The sequence below is a fragment of the Anthonomus grandis genome, chromosome 9 (assembly GCF_022605725.1).
Source record: "Anthonomus grandis grandis chromosome 9, icAntGran1.3, whole genome shotgun sequence".
In the NCBI taxonomy this organism is placed as follows: domain Eukaryota; kingdom Metazoa; phylum Arthropoda; class Insecta; order Coleoptera; family Curculionidae; genus Anthonomus; species Anthonomus grandis.
In genome coordinates, this window is record NC_065554.1 from 19,441,414 (window position 1) to 19,460,727 (window position 19,314).

General features: G+C 31.1%; 1 protein-coding gene across 4 annotated transcripts in view; it reads right to left on the bottom strand.

The window, feature by feature from the left end:
• LOC126740790 (cGMP-dependent protein kinase, isozyme 2 forms cD4/T1/T3A/T3B) overlaps positions 1 to 19,314 on the bottom strand; it is a 189,101-nt gene that overhangs the window by 167,320 nt on the left and 2,467 nt on the right. Inside the window, exons 1-2 of one of the 4 annotated variants that reach the window (XM_050446961.1) lie at positions 5,909 to 6,062; positions 1,349 to 1,836 (exon numbers count right to left, since the gene is read on the bottom strand). In XM_050446961.1, the coding sequence (XP_050302918.1) occupies positions 1,349 to 1,602 (254 nt within the window). In that variant the 5' untranslated portion in view covers positions 1,603 to 1,836; positions 5,909 to 6,062. Of the gene's footprint in view, positions 1 to 1,348; positions 1,837 to 5,300; positions 5,625 to 5,908; positions 6,063 to 19,314 lie in introns of those variants that run through there. The other 3 variants (XM_050446963.1, XM_050446962.1, XM_050446960.1) reach the window with 3 other exon arrangements.

The following is a 19,314-nucleotide window of genomic DNA, read 5'->3' on the forward strand; positions in this document are numbered from 1 at the left end:
AGACTTCCTTTTTGTTTATTGGTTATGATGTTATTTAGTTTTAAGGGTTGGTATATTTTTTCGCTTAAAATTCGTGATGTCTAACTGTTCTTGGTTTTCAAGCTCCTCTTCTTTGTTGTGTATTGTCGATCTTCTTTATGTTTATTTAACAGGGCCCAGATGCTGTTCCATAAGTAGAGTTTTTTTTCATTATTTATTTATCAGTAGGGTCGGGTCAGTGTCAAAAATACTTCGTGTGAATAGATATTATTCTTATAAAGTACAACTAATACATACATTGTTAGAAGCCAATTTTGACCGCCGAGTGGAGTTTTGTGAGCAGATTCTTGAGGCTAACAATGACAATGGAAATTTCATTCGAAATATATTTTTTTCTAAAAAGGCCACCTTTACGTTAAAGGAACACGTAAAGAGGCAAAATTGCAGATATTGTGCAACCGAAAATTCTCATTGGACCCAAGAATACCACACACAGCGCATTTAAAAATTAATATGTGAGCAGGTATTGTAAAAAATCGAACCCTTGAATACTTTTTTTCGAAGAAACAGAGCGCGGAGAGCGCTATTTTGAATTTCTATAGTTTGAACTTATTTCAGCGTTAGTTATTTTATTTCCTGTCCTATTTGTCCTAAGTCCAAAATTTATGTGAATAGACCAAACAATGTTGATGATTTAAAGCAAAAAATTCGCGAAGAAATTAGACTAATCGATCCGCAAGTAATTGAAAATATGCATTTGATAGTTATTTATCGACTTTAAAAATGCATTGAAAAGTTAATGTTGACCCTATATAGTTTCTACTTGAGGTACTCTGTATAGCAAAATTTTTATTGTAAAAAACGCGCAAGTGATAATGCTAATCGACGTGTCCGAAAAATAAAAGAAAAAACATCTGAGTTTTAAATGAATTTGTTCTTTTCATCAAGAATGCACTGTATACTAAAAACCATGGTGACAGGAACTAAGGAGACTGATCTTCGAGCTCTAATCAGATGAAGCATACGCCAAATTAAACGGTAACTGGGATCGCAAAGTAGCCACCTCGGCGCTGTTAGTCAGAAATGTACCTCACTCTGATTGGCTATTTTGCACGTGATATTATACTATCCTTGTAATTAATATTACTGCTTCGCAAACAACAACTGTTAAGCGACGGGTCGAGCCAATCTGAGTAAGATACACTCTGGCCAAGAGCGTCGATCTCGCTACTTCCTGAAACTAGTTATGGTTCATTTTTGAGTACGCACGCTTAGCATATATGTAGATCCGTCTCCTTACATATAGTCCCACTGCTAAAAGCTAAAAATTTCAATTTAATCTCGGTTAAGTTAAAGAGCAATACCATACCTGAGCAATTCCTCACGTTCGGTTACGGGAAGGGTGGAAGCACCCTCGTTACCCCCGTCTCCACCCTCCATGTTAAAAAAGCGTCCTGGTTCACGTCCACCGGTACCGCCGTGTGATTCAGGGCCGCCGTTCAAGAGGGCGGGCCCACCGCCGCCCCGATCCGTCGCGACGACCACCTGCTGAGCGTCTTCGTCCTCGGCGCAGGCCGTGTTCAGCCTCGACGAGAAGCAAAGGGTGCCGAAACACACGCGCATATACGCTGCGCACGCAGGCGCCACTTATAACGCGTACGGGTCACGCGGGGTGAAAAAAAAAGAGCGATTGAAGCGTCTCGAGCGACGCGAGCTAAATATGCGAGCTGAAATAGGCACTATTTAGAAGTCCGTTAGGGTTTTGCTAGTTGTACGTTTGCGAGGTGGAATATAGGCTTAGCTGGGAAGTCGTATAAAGGCTATGTAGGCTTGGGTCCGTTGATGAGCTGTCTTTATCTGCAATAAAATGATATTTTGTTAGGTTTTAGAAGGTTTAAGTTATAACACAGAAAAATTACAAAAGTGTTATGAAATTGGCAGGTTTGACTAGCGCTAAATATACAAAATATACAATGATTTTATTTCAAAACAAACGTACTAGGCTTTGGCAGTTGGAGAGTCGCGTAATAAACAATTTTCAGGGATGTGGATTGGCAGGCGTAGTGCAGTTGAATGACCTGCACGGTCGCCAGATTTAACACCACTACATTTTTATCACTAATGTAAAGATATTAGCAGACAAACACTTGTCAAAGTGAGGTTAGCTGTATGTGAGGAGTATTTCTAGATTGGCGTCTTTTTTTTTTAAGTTATTAAGGGTGGTTTGTTTTGAAATGAAAGCATGGTATATGATTATTACTACTAGTAGGAGAGAGACCGCAAAATGTTGGTTACATCGCGTACTGGTAATAATTTTTACAAAAGTTGTTAAAGATTAGTCGATTCTTACGTATAATTTTATGCTAAATAGCAAGCTTGCCTTTTAGGCTTAATGTCGTCCGAGGCAGTGCAATTAATTATTGAATATATGAAAATTGGTTGTACCAGGATACATCGCGTACCGCGATAAAATTTCATGAACATGAAAATAAAAGACATCACAAATCCGAATCTTACGACTTGTCAGCCTTGAGTTCTGTACAGGGTATCTTAAAAAATGAAAGTAATTAGGATCTGTAGAGCAAAATAAATATCACTTTTTATGACTACTTTAGCCCTTAAGGAATTTAACATTAATGATACGATGTTTCGACTTTTGACAACCATCAACAACTTTTTTCCTGATGTTCGCCATACTGTGACAATTAAAATAAATGGTCTGTTTCAATGAATATTAAATAAAAATATTTAAATATTAAATATTAAAAAAAAATTAATAGGTCTAAGCATTATCTACCTATCTCAATTTTTCTCACGTAGGTCTTATAAAAAGTACACAAAGGGTTTTTTAATAACTCGTTGAAAAAACTGGCCAATAATTCGAAAATGATTGTATTTAGAAAGAAACTGGTAAGTACTCCTTTTTGATGAAGAAGCTCATTTCCTTCCATACTAAACCAAAAATAATTAAATTGTTAAATGAGTTATTTTTTAAACATTAGATTTTTGAGAAGCATTTGATGGTATCAAGATTTTATCAGTCTATTGAAAAACTATTTTCCAAGATCCTAATAAAAAATAAAATTATTACTGCCAATAGACAATCAGAAAGAGATTTCGAAAATAATGAATGAAATAAAACTAAAAAATATAAAAAGTTAATTCAATAACAATGAATGATTTTAATAACTTCTTTACATATTCGCCATTAAATATAACAAGAAACATAATTTTTAATAAACTCGAAGCTGTAGAAATGGATTCACAAAAAATACAATGTTCTTCCTCTTTCTTTTTTGTTCATTTTGTTGAATCAGAGGTATCTGTTTTGATTAATAGTGTGTCAAACGGTACGGTTATACAATCATAAAAACAATAAGAGATGGTTTGGTAGCTGCTTATCAATTCTTCCCAAAAACTCCTTAAAACTTAAGACTTTGTCGACAAAGATTAAAAAAGGAGACACAAAAAAAATATCTAAAAATGTCTAATATCAGTTGTTTCAGTTGTATCCAAAATATTTGAAATTGCATTCTAAAATAGAACAACAGCCTTTCTCTCCAAAAGTTATTTAATATCAGCATCCAAGTTATGTTTTAAAAAGGGTCTTTCCACATCTGATGCAATGCACAGGTTGACACAGTGGGTGCCTTTGAGAGAGAAAATGTGCTTATAGCGGCTTTATGTGACCTCTCAACGGCATTCGACTACGTCTGTCATTACATTTTACTGCAAAAATTATTCCTATATAGAATAAGAGGAAATTCATACAGGTTTATATTTATAAAACGTAGCAACTTCCTGAAAGCAAAATTTTTTTTGTGTCTCCTTTTTTAATCTTTGTCGACAAAGATTAAAAAAGGAGACACAAAAAAAATATCTAAAAATGTCTAATATCAGTTGTTTCAGTTGTATCCAAAATATTTGAAATTGCATTCTAAAATAGAACAACAGCCTTTCTCTCCAAAAGTTATTTAATATCAGCATCCAAGTTATGTTTTAAAAAGGGTCTTTCCACATCTGATGCAATGCACAGGTTGACACAGTGGGTGCCTTTGAGAGAGAAAATGTGCTTATAGCGGCTTTATGTGACCTCTCAACGGCATTCGACTACGTCTGTCATTACATTTTACTGCAAAAATTATTCCTATATAGAATAAGAGGAAATTCATACAGGTTTATATTTATAAAACGTAGCAACTTCCTGAAAGCAAAATTTTTTTTGTGTCTCCTTTTTTAATCTTTGTCGACAAAGATTAAAAAAGGAGACACAAAAAAAATATCTAAAAATGTCTAATATCAGTTGTTTCAGTTGTATCCAAAATATTTGAAATTGCATTCTAAAATAGAACAACAGCCTTTCTCTCCAAAAGTTATTTAATATCAGCATCCAAGTTATGTTTTAGACAGGGTCTTCCCACATCTGATGCAATGCACAGGTTGACACAGTGGGTGCCTTTGAGAGAGAAAATGTGCTTATAGCGGCTTTATGTGACCTCTCAACGGCATTCGACCACGTCTGTCATTACATTTTACTGCAAAAATTATTCCTATATAGAATAAGAGGAAATTCATACAGGTTTATATTTATAAAACGTAGCAACTTGCTGAAAGCACTGTTAACAAATCTGATGTCAGGTTAGAATAGATATACCTTACAGTTCAATTTTGGGGCCATTATTGTTCCTACTCTATTCGAATGATTTGTCTTTTCAATTGAATTCGATAATTACAGTTCGATATGCGGATGATACCACATTTTGTACGTCCCATGTGGACTCTCATGGGTATGCTGACAGAAGCATTACAGATAACAAAAATGTGGTTTAGTGCAAATCCATTGTTGTTAAATAATTCTCAATTCTTTCAATTCTCTTTAAGACCTGATTTTTTGGTATCTACCTTAATAATGATTTAAATTTTAAGAAAAAAATATCTTCACAGCGTGCAAGCATAACTTTTTTATTCAGAAAATTATCAACATATTCTAGTTAAGAAATGATAAGAATAGCTTACATGGAATGTTTCAGAGCCAACTACTATATGGGATGCTGTTTTTGAGAGAATCCACGGTTGTTTTAAGTATTTTTAAAGAACAGAAAGCGGTAATTAGGGTAATGGCAAAGCTGTCATACAGTAAATCGTAGAAATTTTTTAGAAAATTTGAAATAAGGATAAGAAACATATTAATTTCTCGGTATTCCCTACACATTAAAAGAATTTTTAGATAAACCATTGGGAATTAAATAATTGTTAAAGAAATTGCTTTACACTTTAATTCTTAGACGATGTTTTGAGATTAAAAACTTTAATGTTCTAACCTGCACAATTGGGTTGTTCTTTTTTTTCCTTGTGATGATGCTAACACTGTAAAGTTATAATTGAAGCAAATAAAAGCCTCTGATTCGATTTGATAATAACCCTTAAACTTAGAACATTCCGTACATCTACAAATATTAAATTTACGACCTTGTAGTCTGTGGAAGTTCCTTTTTCTCTTCCAAGCTTTTAGGAATTTTTGAAAATTTAGAGCACTTTAAAATGTTTACTCCCAACAGAACTTAAAAACTTAAAAACTAAGAAATCATGTCATCATTAAGAATTCAGGTGATAGTCCCAATGATTTGCACTAATACATCACTAAAATTAATTAATTCACATTTTGACACCATTTTATCACATTTTTCCTTATTCACGGCAATTATTTTAAATGCATTTAATCAATTCCACGACGTTCATTATATCTAAGTGGGTCACGATATACTAACATGTCGGTATCATCGGAATAATATTATTTTTGTGGGTGAATTTTTGGCGTGGCGCCACACACACTTTTTTGATTTTCCGCTTAGTTTACGATGGAATGAATTGTTTTATTTTCCGCTATTAATAATACGCTTGTTTTGCGATGTGATTTGAATAGACTTACCGAACGATAAAGGAAAAATACTTCCTAGGTTTTTGTTTTTTTTGTTGGGAACGATTAGAAGAACATCAAGAATGATCCCGAACGAAATTTTATTTAGAGTCACAAGTGGCTACTTACGCGGTCCGTTAACGACTAAATAACACTTAATCTTTGTCATAGTAAATGTTTACTGGGATTTTTCGATTGATCGGACTGATTAGACCACTCCATTATTAAATTATCACTTGGGCGACAATTGTGTGATACCACGTCATAAGAATTCAGCATGTACATATGATAGGTATAACACGAGATGTATTTTTTTGTATCATAAACATTGTAAAATCATCAACAATAAAGTAAGTATTGAATAAAATTCTCGTTTTTTTTAATGATTTCTTTAAACATAATAGATAATTTAATCTATTTTAACAAGAGTGAGTGATAGGTAAACTATTTGAAAACTCTTCTTCTAAATCTGTCTGTACAACAAATTTTCTAGATTTTCAAATTTTGAAAGGAATTAATTTGTTTTTAAAAATTGAACCAATTCACTTTAAATAGTTAAAACCATTTAAACTATTGGTCAATGCAAAAAACATAATAGACTATCTAGGACGTTACGTTTTCAAAAAAACGAAGGATTCCAATATTTGGTCCTTCGAGCAGACTTTTAAAAATTGTTTTGAACTTGATTTTCTTTTAAAATTGAAAAATTAAAGCCCTGTTAGATTTCAAAATATATAGCTAAGTCGAATATACCTAGGGAAATGTTTAATATTACAAAGAATCAACTCAGTACCTACCAACATGATTTGATCACAATTACAAACCTATTATCATGTCGTTAAAGTTCATTTCAAGCAGTGATTAATTGGATATTATATATCCTGATAGGGCTAAGACTTTTGATAAAGTGGATATTAGCTGGTTGCTGGTTGCTGATAAATTCCATTTATTTAATTGAATTTCTTGCTTGTAAAGCTTCAGTGTGATCTTAACCAAAAGATAATAGAGGAGAAGTCAATCAACTTTTGTTTTTAAATATATATTTTTTCTAATATAAAGGTAAGTACATAAAAATTATATCCAAATTAATACCTTAAGCTTCTAGTGGCATTTCTTAGAAAGAAATCATATTTTATTTACTTAAATTAGTAAATTTGCGTTAAACTGAACATTATCCAAAACAAAGGCTTTCTAAATACTTTATTTCACAAACTTCACATTTCATCATGTGGTTCTTCGAGCCGGCTCTCAAACTACTACACATATATTTAATCTTAAAACTGCTTAAGTAAGCCAATAAATTAATGTAAATTAGAACCAACTTATCCTGATTAGCCAGTTCCTTTAAACTATTGGCAAGAAATATAAAAGACGAAATCTATCTGAAATGATTCGAAAATTTGGTCCTTCGAGCCGCTTCAAAGACCAAAGCTAAATGCCTAATATTTAGGAGCCGGCTCAGAGGAAAACATTAAATAACATTGTAATAATGAATATCCCTAGACGAGAACTTTTAGAATCAAAGTTATTACCAAGTATTATACTTTATTTCACAGTTGAAATTTGACCAAAAAATAAAATAAATTAATTTCATTCGAACTTAAACATAGCTACTTTTCAGTTAACCGTAACAAGGAACCATTCTTTTTGCTTATTTGGATATTTGATTTGGTCCTTCGATCCGGCATTCAAAAATGATGCAAGCTTATTTAATCTAATTACGTATTTTCATTTTATTTTAAATAAAGGAATCATTTAGATTAGAATTAAACAAATTGGTTCTAAGCAGAGAACGGTAGCGCAACCGACCGTAGCACTATAATTATACGTTTACTGTCAAGTATATGTTTATTTACCGTCAGATTATCCAATCAATATTAATTTACATTGCTCCATTAATTTCTGCCTAGTGATAAGCAGATTCTTGAATTGACTTTTTTTAAATTTATTATGCAAGGTGATAAGGAACTTAGGAAGACTAATTATTTAAAAATCTAGTTTAATTCATCATAAACTTAAAATTCAATAAATTGGATTCTTCGAGCCGACTGGTCATGTTATTGCAATTTTCGAATTTACGAATAACTGTAAAAAGTATCTTCAATGAGATCTTCGTTTGGAATTAAACATATCAACTAAATATAATACTTTATTCAGACTTGACAACAGTTTAGGTACCATTCTCAAAAATGCTACTAATTAATTCAATTAGAATAATAAATTTCTGTCTTATTCCAAACCTCCTAAAATGCGTACTTATAAAGACTCTGAAATGGTGAGCATGGTTTCAAAACTTGAGATTCAATATTGATCCTTCGAGCTGAATCTTAAATAGCACTTATTTAATGTTTCCCAATAATGAATTTTCACGACCTATTTATTTATCCGAACCCTTTGTAGAGGTATGAAATCTCAATGCATCGATTAATGAATTTATCCTAGACAATCAGCCATTTTTTTACCACAATCCTATAGCAGTAGAAGTAAGAATCGTTTTAATTAATTCGCAACCGCCCTATGCTGCAGTAGAATATAGAGCCGTTGATTAAAAGTGCTACAAACTCACTTTATACCTACTATACTTCTATAATACTAAAATACTAAAAAGAATATCTTAAACTTTAAATTCTGGTTAGTTCTCTTTACAAATTGTGCCTTTAAGGATTTCATTCCTCATTTTCATCAAATTTAACTAACGTATACATTAGTCCCTTATCAAAGATTCTCACAAATCAAATTGTTCGAAGCCAAACTGGTGAAACACATTGCATTCAAGGGAATCTTAGAAGGTATTATAGATTTTGCAGTTGTTGCACTTTATTAAGTTTTACAAAAGGTTCAACACCACTCACTCGTCGCATGTCCACCAACTTTAAGAACAGATTAAAGACGCTCTCACGATTCTTCTCGGTCTCTCGATTCTTCAAAATCGAGCAACGAGAATTGCATCTATACTTTGATGTATTCGATAAATTTCGATATTCTGGTATGTCCCAGATACGAATATGCAATATTTTGGCAAAGTCTTCAAATGTTGTGGCTTAGATAATACAATAAACAACCAAGCACAAAATCATGATGATACATTAGACGATAAGATGGACGTTTCATGTATTATCCAAGATGCATTCATCAGAATTGTTGTTGATCAGAATACCTGTAGAAATCTGAAGTTACTCAGAATATTTGAATCGAGTACACAACCTCTCTGAGTAAACAACTATTTTTATCACTGCAATATATCACTTATCATTGAATGATTGAATTTAGTTCTTTTTAGCCCCAAATATAGAAGAAGACCAGAACTGGGATTGTTTTTATCGCACTACTATTTACTCCTACACAAGAGTTAATTCCTTAGATTTTAAGATGCTTAAAAGATCTGTTATGCGAATCAATTTGGTCCTTCGATCGGGTTACCAAAAAAATTAAACATTGATTTTAACTTATAGGAATGATTTTATCTATACAAACTTTCTATACTACTTTATCTTTGATAAGCTAATTATAGATGAAGGTAACGAAAGGAAAAAAATGGTGAACACAGATTTTCGATTTAGTCCTTCGAATTGATACCACAAATTGATTTGATCTTTTGAGAATTTAGCTAACAAATATCATTACACTAAACGAACGTTAGTGTTTGCCTTTTTATATAATCACTTCTAGAAGCGACTCTAGACTGCTGAATGTCCAAAGAATGTAATACTGCTCCTTTTATTAAATTCTTAGTTAAAATTGGGCTGATAAAAAAGTATAAATTAGTATAGTTCTTCGGTATCCACAAGTAAAACCGATAGATAAGATAGTAATTTCCTTATAAGCTGAGTGGATTTAAACAAATCTACTGCAACGTCTTTTGCTATTTAGCTGTTAGATAAACACCCATGTATCTATCCAAAATTGCCGTTCATAGTATACAAAATAGATTTTAATAAACAATGACAGTTCAAATTTCATTATTCAAAGAAAATAGATTGTGCAATTTTCCGTTAAAAAACATAAACACAAACTACTGTCATTGTCAAATTGATCTCGTCAATTGTTTCTGATGGGGCACTTACATTTTCACTTTGAAATTTGTAATAATATTTTATTATTTTAAAATTGGCAATTATTTCTCTTTATAAAAAAGGGGTTAAAAATCCACCAAACAGACCTGGAGCAATGTCGCCAACTTCATCCAAAATAATTAACAGATTAGTCAACAAAATTAATATGCTTTAGTTTTCATAAATTTTATCTGCGAATGATCGGTGAACTTTAGCGGTGGTATTTTGTGATTTATTAAAGGCATTGGACTGTGTAAATCACGTAATACTACTGCAAATGCAGGATGATTTTGGATTATGCGGTAGTTGCTTAAGTTGATTTAAATCTGGTTGAGTTATCGGGATAATAGAATAGAGTCAGTTTTAGATAGGAATCCAATATCTGACCCAGAGACATTAATATACAGTATCTAGTAATGGTACCTCAGGAGCGTGTTTTTTTAAAATAATTTTACATGAATGACATGCAAAGCTGCTTACTTTGAGAAACTTAACGTTGTTTGCTGACGACGCAACTATTTTGTGGAGTGACCAAAATCGTCTTGATCCTGTTGACCTGCGTGACATTGTTAACAGTGATTTGTTATTAGTTTTTAAACCAATATAAATGATTTGCTTTAAATATATTATGTCGCAGGGTATTTCATACATTTTATTTTATTAAATGATCCGACAAACAAATTATACAAAAACATGAAAATAAATTTTATACTAGAAAATTGGTTTACATTAATGATTTAAAGAACCTTAAAAAATTCATAAAATTATATCTAAATAAGCATATTTTCATTATCAGAATGCCATTTACCGCTTATATTTGTAGGGTTTTTGTGATGGTAAAATTTTTTGAACGGTTAAGTGAGATAGTTAAGACCATGCTGGTTGCAAGAGCTTATTGTAATGTGTAGGACTATTTGGACCATAACTTTCAAAAACATTAAAATTGGTTTCCACTTTAAATACGAATATATGTAGTTTAAAATAGTTAACCCACTGTTATTTTTACAATTGTTGACGTATATTTTTAATCGTAAATTTTTATTTCTATATTCTACGCTCTTATGTGTTTATTTTTGAATAATTTTTAACCATTTAATTACTTTATAATATTAATTTCATTCGAGGTTTTGATCAATAATTACATTTAGATATTTAGTATGCTGTACCTCTTCAATTTCTCTTATAAATCTATTTAGTATTATGTCATTAAATTAGACGATTTTTAAGTATTAGGAAGTGAGTTTAAAAGTAACTAGCTAATTTCTTAATATTTATACAATGAAAGGTCTTTGCATAAACTTCTTTCCAGGTTTCTCCTAAATAAATTAAGGCGGTATCATATGCGACCACCCTACCGTTTACTGTAAACTGAGCGAAACATGTGTCTTATTAAATTTGTTTGATTTTATGTTTTTGTAAAATATTGGCTTAGTCTATAGATGCTATAAAATATTGCAAATTTTACGAATTCCTAAATTATTAATTATTGGTCCGTCGAGCCGGCTATTAACCTCAAATGATAAATTTCAATTTATTAAATATTTTATGTATCTACATCAGTGACAAATCCGAATAAAAACTTATTTATAAAGCGACACGACATACAAGCAAGACGAGATAAACGACCGGAGGATATTAAATTTTATCTAGTTAATGTTTTTAATGCCACGTCTCCTCGGGTTCAGTTTATAAATAAACCACAAGCGACATAACAAAATATCATTTTCTAATAGTTGCTTGGGGAGTCTTCAAGGTCGATAATATCGAATACATTTTCATAATTTTGTTGCTGGATAATGAGTTATTAGTAACATAGCACAAAAACAAATACACAAAGGTATTTTATCAATGATAAAAGTTTTTTTTTTAAAACGCTGACAATAGAGATAATTTAAAAATTAAGCCTCACAATGGACTGTGATAAGATACTTAATGCAGTTCTTTGTTGAAATTTTTGAAAAGTTTATGTCGAACTGTACAAACTTGTTTTATGTTTCCGCAGATATGGCAAGCATAGGTATGGGTAACTTTATTTATAGACTCGTTACAATGATTCATTGCATTGTGATGAAAACCGTACACTAAAAATAGCCGCACCGTAGATTTTTTTTTTAAACAATAAAAGGCGAATATTCCACGCTTTTTATGCTTATTTAAAATTCAAGGATTTTTCGACTTTTACATTTTATCTAGGTAAATGGCAACCCAATATATAATGTTTGGTGTGCTTTATTGTAAATTGTTACCAGTTACCTGTGAATGGGTATAAATTATTATTTCCTGTGTTAATTTCTATTATACTTGGAATAAGTTCCAATAAATAACAGAATCTCAGAAAGTGTGAAGAAGTACGCCTGTGAACATCATTAACATTAACTTAAAAATATTATAAATTAATTTAGTCTTATAAGAGTCTAAAGCAATAGGCCATGAAATGAATATTATACTGTAATTGTGTTGTCCGTTTATTTTGCGATTTTTAGAATGTATTTTTCATTCTTGCATATCTGAATCATATTTTCCTGAAAAACTGGAAATCACCTAATAATCCGTTGCCCAAAATAAAAAACCAACTGATTTTGGTCACCTGTTCTCTATTTCGATCCTACCTACTCTATTTGTATTACGCCTCAACAGTGTTATAGCAGATGTTGACGCTTTATTTTGTGGATTATTTGCTATATATCAATTTAATAATAAAATTCCACTATATTGAAAAGAATACCATAAACCATTGGTCAAGACAGGTGTTCAATTTGGTCCTTCGAACCGGTTTTTAAAATATTACAAGTTAATTTGATCTTATAAGAATGAATGTTCATTTTAATATGTTAAAATTCTCTGAAAAGATACTTTATATGCGGTGATTTTGGTCCATCGAATCGGTTTTTAAAACCGAAATAAAAAACGGTGTACATTTATTGAATCATTACGATAAGAAATTTCCACGAGGGTAAAAAGTATTGAAATTGATTCTTGAAAACATGATAAATTAGTACGTCATTAGGATAGTCCTAGAAAAATTGACATCAAGAGAATTGACGAGAAATTCTGAAAATTGCTGGAAACGAGTCCATGGTAAATATAATCGGAATAATTACTGATATACTAGAATATTTTAGGCTAAACAGTTGTTACAGTTGCCACCAATATCTTGTTTGATTTGATCTAAGTTGGATAGGCTGGACGATTAAGAATTTTTACGTATTGTATACTCAAGTAATTTTATACCATAAAAATATATTTAAAAAAAAATAGGACCTTCTACAATTATTTAATAAATATAACTATCCTCCACGTGTAAAAATCCTTACTGGCCTATTATTAAAATTTAAAGGTTCTAGTTTAGCTATAGCTATATAGATTCAGTTTTAAATGTTTTTCTCTATATCGATTAAAAAAAAATTAGTTAATTGATTCTTTAAAGCTTAGGATTTTGTTGAAGGGAACAGAAAAAATAAAAACCGTAAAAAAATATATTTTTTTAAGTATACACTTTATTATTATCACTTTTCCATCGATGCCAGGATCGCTATTTAAATTTTTAAGCCTAGTAATGAGAGGGCAAAAGTCTATTGTCAAAAATCCCTTCATTATTTATCGTATTGAGTATTCTTAATGATGATCAATATACTTTTGATCCAATTAAGGTATCTTCAAAACATGGTTTTTGATGCATCAATGGCTTCTTTGAGACAGAAAAACGTTACGCATTTTGTTCTTGATAAATATGAATAAAAAATAATTTGGTGTTAAATTAGACCTATGCGGACCCATCAATGAATTGATATGACCCATCAATTCAAGGTTTTGGTCAGTCAAATAGGTACTTATTTCAGGTGATTTCTAAAACTTTACACGGGCATAATAGGGAATTACTTCCCTTTTTTTGAATTCCCTTCTTTTTTTGTATTTTAGTATTTACAAAAAAAGACTCGTGTACCATCTCACCTTTTACATTGCTATAACGTTATAGTTTGCGATGTGTTAAGTTATTCCGGATTATCAGGCGACCATTTTATATGCCTAGGTCTTAGAGGTATATACACACCTTTTGATGCTCCGCTGTAATTTTTAACACTAATTGACACGATCATTTTTTTAGCTTTTGCTGATGCTGAACACAAGGCAAACACATTTTTTTCATACCTAAATTTTCATGCAATATCTTATTGATACTGATTATACTAATCCCCATAGATGCCTCAATCTCACGATAAATATCCTGACGATCTTTATTTAATAGTTCTTGAACAGAATCAATGTTTTCTGGAACAACAACTGATTTTGCATGACTTTCGTCGCTGAGCGAATGCCGACTACCATGGAAATCATTATATCAGCATGAAGCAAACATAAAGCTTTATCGCCAAAAGTGGAAGTAAGTTGATAGGTGCACGTCTGTCTTGATAATGTGCGTCAAAAGTCGTAAAAAATCGTCACACACAAATGTTCACGAGTTAAGTGCTGATGCAGGCACTGCAAAACAACAACCTCAAGTTGTGTTTAAATAAAAAGTCATTATAAAGAAGGTAAGCATTAAAAGGGCTTAATGTAACTACATTTGGAAATAATTGTAATTCTACGTCAAAGTCAACGTATTTTCATCCAAGTTTTATTCATCTAAGAAAATTCTATCCCAAGCCTTCATTTATTAATTTTCATATTTTTTTAAATAACTTAGGAAGAAAGAAGGAAGATTTCATGCTTTGAAATCACCTCGAAGATAACGTAAATATATGCTTTATAGGTTATTTTAGTCTAAACCTCCTATACTACGAATTTACTATTTTTTATACGTAAATACGGGGTGGGAACTTTATCTGGAATAAATTAAACAATAAATAGAGGCGGGTTCAAAACAACGCTCAGACAGGTCAATTGGTATTTTCTCATGTGGCAGTACCCAATACCAACTTTATTATTTTAAATAAAACACCTCGTATACTAATCCATTCGTATATTCTAGATAAATATCCAAAACATTTTATCTGTCACCATTTAATTCGACTGCACGAAAATAGTTTTTTTAAACGCAAAAGCGCTTGTACCTTTGTTGTTTAAGCATCAGGTAATTAAATTTATAAGCGTAGTCATATCATGGCATTTCTATTGATAACAACATTTATCGATACAACAATCAGTCTGTCGGTCTATTTGTTGATTTCTTCGCATTTATAGGTTTATTGAGTATAAATGATCTCTCTGCATTGATCTCAATAAACATATTTCTTTTGACTAAGATGAACTACCAAATAGACACTTTAAAAAACCAAAAATCCAAATATTAAAGATGATTGATATTGAGCAACGGATGTGAACCCAAAATACAGTTGCAAGGCATCCTAATTTGTTTATTTAAAAATCTATAATTAAAATCAACTAGTTAATATCTTATTAGTTTAGTAACCGCAAAATGAACACCATGACAAAATGCTAATCGAAGGTTGAATTTCTCTTATAAGCTTCCTAAAACCTGTTATCTGCGGTAAAATTAACTCAATATCTTGCCTAATTCTATATTTAACGTCTTCAATATTTCGAATACACCTTGTTTTGAGGTAATCTTAAAAATAAAATATCTAATGGGGTAATATCAAGGGACCTTGCTGGCCATTCAGTTGTTCCCGTGCAACCAATCTATTTATTTTGAGAAAAATTATTTAAAAATTGGCTAATTGTAGCCGTATAAAGTGCACCATCATACTGAAAGTAGATAAATTCTATTGATTTGGAAATGTTTCTCTCAAGATATTCGTTTCTAGGTAAATTTTAATAAAAATAAAATTCGGCTATTAATTTGATTTTAATAAAGTCAAAAAAGGATCAAATTTTGTTTTTGAAGACTTTAAAATAGCACTTGTTTATTTAAAGTAAAAGTGGTTTGGCCTAAAACCAATATTCAGTCTAAAAGTAGTTAAGCGTTATCCACTGAATCCATCATTGTTACGCCAAATTGTACTCGTCGATCAGGAGCAGCCTCTTATAGCTCCTGAACTGGTTTACTAAGTTGAATATCAAGTAAAATAAAAACAATATAATTTTACTTATCTTGCATTCATAGAGGCAAAATAGGATGCGTTCTTGAAATAATGTGGCAACTTCATTTTGAGTTCGCACCCGATCCCCCAATCCCAATTATCATTAATATTTCGATTTTTAAAATTTTATGAAATGCGTTTATTAAGTATAAATGCAAGAATTGGACCAATAAACAGACCAATATACTATGACTTTTGTATTCATAACAATTGTTGTATAGCCATTATAGGCTAGAATAAAATATATTTTGTTATATAAACGTTAAAAGATGGCATAAAAAGGTCATTGTATTTATTAGACTTGCCACTTAATAAAAAATGTAAGAATACCCAGGGAGTGTCATTGAAATCTATGCTACTATTAGTTATACTACTATAGCATAACGGCGAAAAGCAATTTCTTGTGTGAATATTACAAAATAAATGCAATGAAATCGCTTCATTTTGGAATCTGTTCGAGAATATTTAGTCTTGCCGTTATATTGGAATGAGTGCCTATGGCGCTAACTAAAAGTCATCCTTCAAAATATAAAATAACGCCACTGGATCTGGAAAAGTAAACCATTCAGAATGTCTCGTTTTTATTTTTAAATGATATGAATTAAGGTGTCTGAAACCAAAAAGGTTAACTATTGGAAAAAATATGAGTTGGAGCAAATTGATAGTCGTACAAAAAGTAAAAGTATATAGCGTGTGCGAATTTAAAAATACTCTTGTAATTTTGCTTATTCCATACTGGCATGGTGAGCCAGGAAAGCACACATAATTCCACCGATATTAATTGCTGATGACTGTAAACCGGTAAGATAAAAAATGTTTTAAAGTAGGAATTTACGAATTATTTTTTGGAATCTGGGGATTTGGAACTAATTTTCATGAGTCACATAAAGCCGTCTTGAACCAGTACAGGTTATTTTAAGAGTAACGTAATAAAAAGGCTCAGTGTGACATCATTATTTAAATTTCATTATGTATCATTCAAAAATAATCTGCTTCTTGGCGAGTTAAAGTGAATTAACGCTTGACCGAAACAGATAATTATGAATTTCCCTGTGTAGCAATTTAAACGCAAGAGCCACGGCCGCCTTATATTATATGACAACATATATCACAACTTGTAGTTAGTTATTCTCAAAAAGTTTTAGCATTAGACTAGCTAGAATAAAATATGAAAATTTAAGCTAAAAATGTCAAAAGCGAGGTGTCATTGTAATCAGAACGTCACGTTCCATTTAAAAACCAAAAGATGTTGACATTTTCTGTAAAAAGGTCATAATTTTATAATCTTGACTAAAAATTAATTGTTTTAATATAATTATCACGCTAGAATAATAAAAAATTTATATATAAATATTATATCTAAAACATTATTTATACAAGATAAAAATACCAAAACTTTGTTTCAAATTGCCGTTAGTAATTTAAAGGTTCTGGATATTTTGAAGCTTATATAATAAATCGTTGGTCGATATAGTATGGTGAGGAAAAATACTTCTCTATATTATTATTTGTGACTCTCATATAAATCACAAAAGCTCATATAATTCCACAGTTTGCTACTGATTTTAAAACGACGGAAAATTATTTAAACTAGGAATTTAAATATTATTCTTTTAAATATAAAGAATATCATATTTACCGAGATTGGTTTTTTTAAGAGTGATTTAAGCCCAGTGAGATGCCATTATGTAAATATTTATTTTTTGGATTGGATTAATATTCTTCTTTTAGGTGAAAATTTAAGAGAGAAGTAAATATTCAAAACCAACCTTCTTATAAGTGTTCTTATTAATCACAAATATCCAAACCTCTACAGCTAAAAATGTAGGGTTTCAAAATTGTCTTGAGTTTCTATGGAAATTTGTGAGAATATACCGAAATGCCATTTAAAACTCAAAAGTTTTCGAGATTTCGAAATCGGATATGAATCCAAGAAATATCCCTGTTTCATATCTTCAATATCCTCGGGATCATTCTAAAATTGTGTTTTTCTATTGAGGTTTATCCAATTACGTATAAAAACCTTAATTTTTTGATTATTCTTTCCTTGTTTTTAAACTGTGTCCAGGATAAAGGTCTGAGGAGAGGCAAAATCTCGACTTTTTGACCAGTTTTTCGGACATATCGTCGTCAATATCACGAAGTGGCGTAACTAATTTTTTGTCATTTTTCAGGAGATGCTTTTAAAGTTTTTCACGATATTTGCTTCAATGCTAACGCAAATTCATTACAGCCACGGTGTTTCGTTTTGGACAGTAGTTATATATGTATAAGTACTATTTATTCATGATAACCAAAACGCATATTAGATTTTATACTTTAAGTTATTTAGCAAAAAAATAGATACGCCAGTTTGTGAAATTGATAAATATAATTTGATAAGACAAAACTTGAGTTACGCCTATGAACATCTAGGTACGTTACCATAGATAAAAGAGACACCGCATAATTAAAATGATGACAAATATACTTTATTTTATTAATCAATTTATATGAAAACATAAAAAGCGACAAAATAAGTAAACATTGTGCTTAAAGAAACTAAACCAAAATGTTTAATAAAGATATTATTATAAAAATTAATGAGAAAAAGTAATTTTTAGATCTAAATACAAACATAACATAAAAAAACATTATAAACTCAGGTTAATAAAAATCTAATTTAATCGTCACTATCCAAAATTTCTTCTGTTTCCATATCCAAAACGGTGCCGGTGTACCACTTTTTCACGTAAAACATTTTTACTTTACTTCCCACTTTCATTTTTTTGTTGCCTATAATCTTAAGCTCACTAGATCGCACCGTATTTTTAGTACCATCTTTCCACTGCACGAGTACATCCATAGCGTACTTTTTATTTTTTTTATTTTGAATATTACGCAAAAAATAACACGTTAGCTAAAGAAAACCCTTTATCTAGCGCTAAACCGTAACCAAGCACATACTCAATCGAACTAAGCGCGTTGCGTCTTCGATCACTCCTAGGAAAACAAAAATATGGAAGTATTGACAAGAAAATTCTGAGATAAGCCGAATAGTGTAAGTCGACCACCGACATTTAATCAATTTCACAAAGTGGCTTAACTGAGATACGCCTTAGAATGACCAGTAATATGGAGAATTCTAAATTTGACAAAGAGGCGTAACTTAAGTTAAGTTTGTTTGTAAAATTGTACCCTATAATAAATCTAGATACGCCTATCATTTAATATGCTGTAAGTCAGAACGTAGAGAGGATCGAGTTACGCCACTTCGTGATACTGTGCGCCATGTAAAAACGGGCTTAACTCAATTTCGCGTTTTTTCGAGTTACGCCGCTTCGTG